This window comes from Ostrea edulis, chromosome 9, assembly GCF_947568905.1.
Source record: "Ostrea edulis chromosome 9, xbOstEdul1.1, whole genome shotgun sequence".
NCBI lineage: Eukaryota > Metazoa > Mollusca > Bivalvia > Ostreida > Ostreidae > Ostrea > Ostrea edulis.
The window spans coordinates 54650678-54659051 of record NC_079172.1 but is presented as its reverse complement, the minus strand read 5'-3'; the positions used below and the strand labels follow the sequence as shown (position 1 = coordinate 54659051).

General features: G+C 37.8%; 1 protein-coding gene across 1 annotated transcript; it reads right to left on the bottom strand.

Annotated features, from left to right (window-relative positions):
• Window positions 1–294: 294 nt before the first annotated feature.
• Window positions 295–8101, bottom strand: LOC130050567 (uncharacterized). Its single transcript, XM_056150789.1, has 2 exons — window positions 8096–8101; window positions 295–837 (listed from the first exon to the last, which is right to left on the bottom strand). The coding sequence occupies exons 1-2, from the start codon at window positions 8099–8101 to the stop codon at window positions 295–297; spliced, it is 549 nt and encodes a 182-aa protein (XP_056006764.1).
• Window positions 8102–8374: the final 273 nt, after the last annotated feature.

Sequence of the window (8374 nt, the reverse complement as noted above, 5' to 3'; positions counted from 1 at the left end):
AAGATTGAGGTCCAGAATGAAACTGTAGAATCACTGTGCCGGGATGAGTGGCCGGGATGAAGCTGAAGGTGTCAGGATTCGGGGCCGGGGTGAAGCTGTAGGTGTCAGGATTCGGGACCGGGGTGAAGCTGTAGCTTATACATGTAGGTGCCGGGATTCGGGGCCGGGATGAAGCTGTACGTGCCGGGATTCGGGGCCGGGGTGGAGCTGTACATGTAGGTGCCGGGTGGAGCTGTAGGTGCCAGGATTCGGGGATGGGATGAAGCTGTAGCTTATACATGTAGGTGCCGGGATTCAGGGCCGGGATGAAGCTGTACGTGCCGGGATTCGGGGCCGGGGTGGAGCTGTACATGTAGGTGCCGGGTGGAGCTGTAGGTGCCAGGATTCGGGGCCGGGATGAAGCTGTAGCTTATACATGTAGGTGCCGGGATTCAGGGCCGGGATGAAGCTGTGCGTGCCGGGATTCGGGACCGGGGTGGAGCTGTAGGTGCCGGGTTGTCGGGGTGGAGCTGTAGGTGCCGGGGTGTCGGGGTGGAGCTGTAGGTGCCGGGGTGGAGCTGTAGGTGTCGGGGTGGAGCTGTAGGTGTCGGGGTGGAGCTGTAGGTGCCGGGGTGGAGCTGTAGGTGCCGGGGTGGAGCTGTAGGTGCCGGGGTGGAGCTGTAGGTGTCGGGGTGGAGCTGTAGGTGTCGGGGTGGAGCTGTAGGTGCCGGGGTGGAGCTGTAGGTGCCGGGGTGGAGCTGTAGGTGCCGGGGTGGAGCTGTAGGTGCCGGGGTGGAGCTGTAGGTTCCGGGGTGGAGCTATAGGTGTCGGGGTGGAGCTGTAGGTGCCGGGGTGGAGCTGTAGGATATCACATTTCTGTGTCCGGAGTTAGGGATAGGAGCTGTGTTGATCATAGACATGTATGTTTTAAATAGTTACCATTTAAGTTAACAAAAACCTCAAAACTTCAATGGTTCCAATATAGACTTATTAATAGAATTTTGGCTACACGTTCCTTTATAAAATTAAGAGGAAGGATACAAGAGGTTGTACGTTTTGTAAATTGGAAGAAGAAACATTGGAACACATCTTTTGGGAATGTGTAAATGTTCAATCCTTTTTAGATACTCTGGAAACATATGTTGAAGAAAATACAAATATACAGTTATCTATTACAAAAAGAAATTTTTATTAGGATTTCTAGATTCAAACAAATAGATTTAAAACACACTTTTTCTGTGGTTAAAGTACTACATATATAGAATGAGGTGTACAGAAAAGACATTACATATAATAGTAGTGATATCCCACTTGAAAAAGAACTGTGAGACTTTGAAATGCACTTCCTCTGAAAATGGTAAAAACACAAAATTTGACACAACCTGGAGCGGATGGAAGCTTTTATTCAATTGAAACAGCCTTTTCATTTATTTACTCTCTCTTTCTCTCTTTCATAAAATATTTTCTGTAAATTGAAGATTGATACGACGTCGCGCACGGTACTGGTGTTACTTTCATACGTGCCTAAGAAAATGCTTCCGTTATGTTTACACAGATGTATATTTTGCGGATTATTAAAAGTCTTATACATCAATGGCAAGGAAAATATATAAATAATGATAATAGCTTATATAAAATATAATTTACACACATTATATTATCAATAACGGAGTTATATACACGCAGATGTCGTCATTTTTCGTTGTCCCGCGTTACATGAAATACGCACACGCTTTATCCACTATTAATAAAATGATTGATTTTATCCCAAATGACGTAAGAATTGGTGTATGATTGTGACGTCCTTATCTAAAAACCATAAACCAATTACTTTAAACATTCAGTTCATAGAATTGATATAGCGACCTTAAAAATGGCAAAGACAGTGCCTGTCAGTGGTGTCCCGTGTTCGTAGATAGACTGCAAATGCAAATCATCATGACCAGTAGCACGCCTAATACAGGGGGAAGTTGACTATCTTTGTTACATTTATAATGTACATGTATCGTGGAGCACAGTGTCTGCCAGTATTATATAATTCTGAGTATATCCATGAAGTAGATGAATTTTATCGGTGTCCAGTGAAATGTCCTTATTCTACAAATACCGCGCTTTTTAAACAATTCTACCATTTTATGTCTTATTTCTAAGCATTATTCCAACGCGAATATCTTAATGAATATAACTTACAGAAAGTACATAAAATTTACTATATAGAATATACAACATTTCATTTTATCCCGCGTCCATTTAGGAAAACGAAAAGATACTTAATGTCCTAATAAATGCCCCATGTGATTTTGTCGCGCAATGACGCGACGTCAATGTACACAACCTACGTCCAGCTAAACGTAAAATGTTGCTATTATTTTTTTAAAATGATCTAAATTAAAATTATTTTAAAAAACAGTAAACAAGGTATTTAAAGGGACTGGTTCACTGCTACCAGAGCAGTATTTTAGCTTTGATTCTGTGTTATGTAAACAAAGACTCGAGTCTTTTTATGTACACAAACAAACCAGTGAAACGTCAATTTTGAAATTTCAAGCATCTTCATTTTGTACAATCACAAATTTTAACTTTAAAATGACACATTTTACCTAAAGTACACTTGAGATGTGATATATATAATAAACTTGGATCAATATCCATTTATTTTGAAAACCCCGTAAACAATAGCACACCTCAATCTTTGTTTTCAAAACAAATAATAAACTCTCTATAATGAGCTTCTGTCATGATGAATAACCTCAATTTTTGTGAAACCTTTTAAACATACTAGATTGTAGATTTTGAACATTTAATGTGAAAAACAAAATTTGGAGGAAAATCGTGAATCAGTCCCTTTAAGCTATAGCATGTGTATCTCATAGATATGTTTTACTCTGGTACATGTAATTTAATTGGCTTTATTAAATGACAATTATACAGACAACATTTTGTTGCATGCACTACTGTATGTATGCATATAAAAATTCAGCATTGAACAGATACACCTACGGTGTGTAAAACGTTGCAATATCATACACATCTTGATTTATATACGAAACTCTTTAATCATATTCGATAATCTTGTTATTCATATGAGAACATTTTAATTATATTCTATAATCTTAATATTTATATGCGAAAAGTTTGATTTATATTCGATAATCTTGTTATTTATTTACATTTGGTAACCTTGTTATTTATATTCGATATATAAATCTCGATTAATATTCCATAATATTTGATTCGTATTTGATATTGTTGATGTACACATGCTAGATGTACGCATGGATTTAGTCATTATTGATTGTAGGTGAAATGCATAATTTCAAAAATTGATAAAAGAATTGGCTTCATTGACCATGACCTGACCTCGGATGTCTTAAATTTAACTAGAGGAGGTACTCTGCTAAAATTAAACTTTAATAAATATACAGCACTACCAGCCGTGAGACATTTGGCCTGAATTGAATAGTTGACCTTGCCCTAATATGCTGAATAAACCCAGTAGCTATGTCGAAGCTTGGGTGGCTGCCCTGTAATCTCTCATAGGCTGCTTAACTAGCTGGATTAACAAGATTGATACAAATTTTAATATTTATTAATCGTAATCAGAAACAGGGTACAAATTTACATATATGGCGGAAAGGGTCGCATGCAAATTTTTGTGGGGAACTGGGGAGGCGGCCAGTTTGACTACCAACGTAGGGCCAACACAGGGGGCCCTATGTGGACATAGGTGCCTGGACATGAACAGGTGATCACGTTCTAAGGGGGAAGAGATCTCTGCGCATCTCACCTGTCTCCTGCGTGCTACCTGGTTTAAAGAACAAGTACAGAGCAAACTGTGGACCCTCCTACAGTTGTCGCAACATGCACCAGCCTGTAGCATTCCCTAGGAGGTGGAAGTGAGCATAGGCACCTGAACGGTGGATATATATAGCGTGTTATATCTTATGTACCTCCACCCCCCACCCCACCCATTCCAATGAAAGAAAAATATATACATATGTCACAAATTAAATGAATTGAATGTCAAAATCTTGTTAGAGTATCAGTGACGTGTTGAACAACCTCACTGTTATATTTAGGACCCAGGTGATCTCTGGCGGTTGTGAGCGATTGCCCCTGGAATATTTCGCCCACATGCGTTGGTATTCCAGAAGAGTAGAGGAAGGCTCTCTCTCTCTCTCTCTCTCTCTCTCTCTCTCTCTCTCTCTCTCTCTCGTAGAGTAAATTAAAATAATACGCATATTCGCATATAAATCAAAATTTTCGCATATAGATATCAAGATTATCGAATACAAATCAAGATTTCCACATATGAATAACAAGATTATTAGATCAAAAGTTCAACGTCTGACAAAAAACGAAATCGAAATGAAACAAAATCTACCGAAGCGAAACGAAACCTACCGAAAAGGTTACCCTTATTTTATACGACATGCCTGCTGTTGTAGGCACGGTGAAATAAATGCAGTACGTATACTTTGGAGTATTTCTAAGAATTCATAATTTTTATGAATGTACACTATACACGTACAAAGATTTATTTTGAATTTTTAAACATTAAATCATGCATGTGCTTTAGTTATGATATTATAGCTTGGAGATAATGAATTTGTTTAAAATGTGACGTTGCTTTCGTGATTATATTTCGCCACAATTTATGACGTTATAAGCGTAACGTAAAGTGACACCAGTACCGTGCGCTTAGTGTACATGTTTTAATATTACAGAATAGAAGAAAATAAAGAATTATATAAAAACAAAGTTAACTATTTCTCGTCAGTCCACCTCTCAAAAAGTTATTTGTGTAAACGAATATAAACCGTATATAAACCATTTTGAGAAACAAATGGACGTTAACCGGATCGATTGAAAACTCAAACCAGTTTGTGTGGAATTATTTCGTCCCAAGTTATTGGTAACACGAATACGTATCCTAGTAATGCAGTATGTATGAAAGATTCAAATCTGGAAAAGTATATAAGGGCATAGTGGTTACTCAACCTTAAAGGAGATTGAAATTTTAATACAAATAAATGGACAAGCCTTCTAATGTTAGAAGGAAACTGCTTCTTTGTCTCATAAAGTTTAAAGATTAGAATTAAAAATCACCGAATGCGTTTAGGTTTTTATGGCATTTGTAAACTCGTTTAAGATCGCTCTTCGTTGAATTTTCATCCGTCTTCCATAATCCACGTTTTCTTTATTTTTCGAACACATATCCTCGAAAATAAATTATCATCGGTATCGCTGTTGACCCTACGTAATGCCTGGACGATTAAGATCCGCTACCCGGGGTAAGCAGCCGTGGGATAGCTTTAGGTTGAAGGCCTCCACATTATTGCCCCAAAGAAGTCTTCAGGAGTTCTTCGACACATGAATCACCAAATGAGTGCGTACGCTGGTGCAGGTAATCTCAAAGTAAACCCGAAATAGTTTTACACAGAAAACGTGTAAATAGAGGAATTAGCAGATAAAATTACGCTTATAGATAAACAAATATTTCCAAATATGAAACCATCAAGAGAAGGTGAGAGATAATACACTCCATCCAAGAGAGAAATATTTTAGTGCATTTTGATATTTTCTTTTCAGGGGACCAAAATAAAGCATATGATTAACATTTAACTTACAATGTGAATTTAACCGTAATGCCAAAAAATGTTGGGATACGAATTTCAAAATGTTTTCTTCGGTTTCATTGTTTCGTTGTAGAATGATTATCAAAACGACCGAGCAATGCTTTATTACATGAACGATTTAAAACAAAGACGAAGGGGATATTTAAGGGCAAACGATAGTGGTATGTTCTCAAAATTAAGATACAACATCTGCATAATGCTAAAGTGAAACAAATTGATTTTCCTCATTTTAATTTCAATATAACCAAGTTTTTAATAGAAAACGGAATATATTTTAATTGCTACTTTTCCGTTTTTGTAATCTGGTAGAAACAACGAAGTGTTGACACTGGGATTAATTTAAATATTTACAGGTGCTTTTAGGCAATTCAGTCCTCACATGGATCCCACTTGATCCCAAATGATGACAAAATATTGGACATTTTAATTCCGCTGATATTAAAAATTTACATACTAGGGTTTGTGATAGACCTCCAAGACGCTTGGTCTCTCAGGGCGATTCTAAGTGGGGATCAGATGCTGTCTTAACATTTAGACATGTGTTTCCCGTTTTAATTCTCGTATATCTATGTACGACTTCCATAATTTGCTAACTAATATGTATATGTATAACAGTGTGACCGTTGGACCAAGCATAAAATGGTCATTGGTGTGTCCCAAATGATAAGCATATTTAGTAAAGGTCGGTAAATTAGAAGGTCTTTTACATAATTATATTATTTATGAAATTTCTCTGGCGCTAAAAGCCCGGTAACATAAGATAAAACATCTTGCCTTCCAAGGGGCCAATGACGTCTAAAGGGGGAGCTAGATCATATGATGTTACAGACTGAGATTGCTTGTAACATTTGCATATGAATGGTCAAAATATAATTTACATTTTGCAACACGACTTTCATTTAACGCGGGAAATATGAATATACAAGAAAAGAAGTTTTCTACTCTCAGAAACAAGATGAATAACCAAAAAAAAAAAAGAAGGAAACATGATAAACATACGTGCACACACCATTAAATGTACCTGACAGTGAGTATGTATGGGTATCGTGGTGGTGGAAATGGAGGGAACATTGCAACAAAAAGTAAGGATAGTGACGTCATATTCGGCTTAGCTGATGGGATGACGTCACCTGTTACTTATTTTCTATGATGATGTTAGCCTGTGGCGCTCCATTCGGAAACAATTCCGTGACTGCAAATAACACTCGGATCACCTCGATCGATTCCATCTAACCTCGGATGTTATCCGCCATAGTACGTATACAGTGACGTATAACATGTTTGACGTCACTGATCAACTCAATACGCAAGATCGTAAATACCGAGTTAGCGGAACTCTCTCGTAAAGAAGTCCGGAAAAGCGTGTCGATCTTGGGCATTTTTTGTTTATTCAAAACAATGGCATCGGAAGACGATTTAACCTCCATGTGCTTTCCACAATTAAAAGCATTTTTATATGAAAGGTGTGTAAAAACGTCTGGATACAGGAAAAATGAACTTCTGAATTTAGCTCGCGAATCTATATATTTTGACGCAAGCTCTTCTCAGCTTTGGGAATTTCCTGGCTGACAGCAGTGGGAAAAAAATCCACCACATTTCCATTAAAATCTATCAGTTATGGATATTTCTGCGTATTATGTTTCTTTCTTGAATCATTACTACAGTCTACTGCAATGATAGTACACCATTGTTAAAATCGGGTGAATCGATCACGATAAAAATTGCAGAACTGGTATTATTTACCAACATGCCCAAATTCTCGCATACTCTGGGTCTCGCGAGACTTTGAAAGGGGAAGTAAAATTTAAAACCAAGACGGAAAAAGTAGTCGCGATCTTGCGTATTGGATCACGCACTCGTCCTTTTTCGTAACCGGTAAGAAGACTTGGACGTGGGTCGGCGCAAGAATTGCATCAAATCGATGCATTTCTTCGCCGGAAGCGCGCGTGTGGATGAGGTTAAAAGGCCAGAACTGAATCCCTGTATAATGTGTTGTTTATATTTTCACCACAGATTCAGTTTTGGTATCAACAACGTCTTATTCACTCTAATACATAAATCTATAAATGGGAAATAATAGTGGTAGAAAACTTTAGATATGTATGATACATGTAACTTAGATGCATTTGAAAGCTCACGTTTCATATCGTAACGTACGACTGTGACGTCATAGTTGCATTTGTGTACACATGGCAACAAACTCTGATGGCGTCGATCCACATACGAGGTTCATTTGCGGTTACGGAAATAGCCGAGTAGATACGATTGTGATCAACTGGGTCTACTGATAGCTCCCGCGAAATACAGTCCATTTTAACAGTTAATCTTTTTTATAACACTCTCAATGTTTGTAAATATTTGTCGTTAAATTCATTTAAAAAAACATATTTTGATCACTACTTTTTGAAGGCGGAAGTTCCGGGCGAATAAATAGACGACCGCATTGCAAATGTTAGGCGTAGCTACATAACACTTACCGTCATACATTCGAGGCTAGATGTAGGGTACCGGCATTTGCCAAAGTTTGTCGAATAAGCAAATAAATAGCATATGTAGGTCAACGCCACCAGAGTCTGTTGCTATGCGTACACAAATTTTGTCATTATGACGTCACAGCCATACGTTACGATATCAAACACGAACTTTGGGGGCTAAAACAAATATATCATGCATAGCTATTCTACCATCATCATGGGAAAAAATGGACAATAATCATTTGCTCAATAAATCTATTTTTAAAAGATACAGTATATATG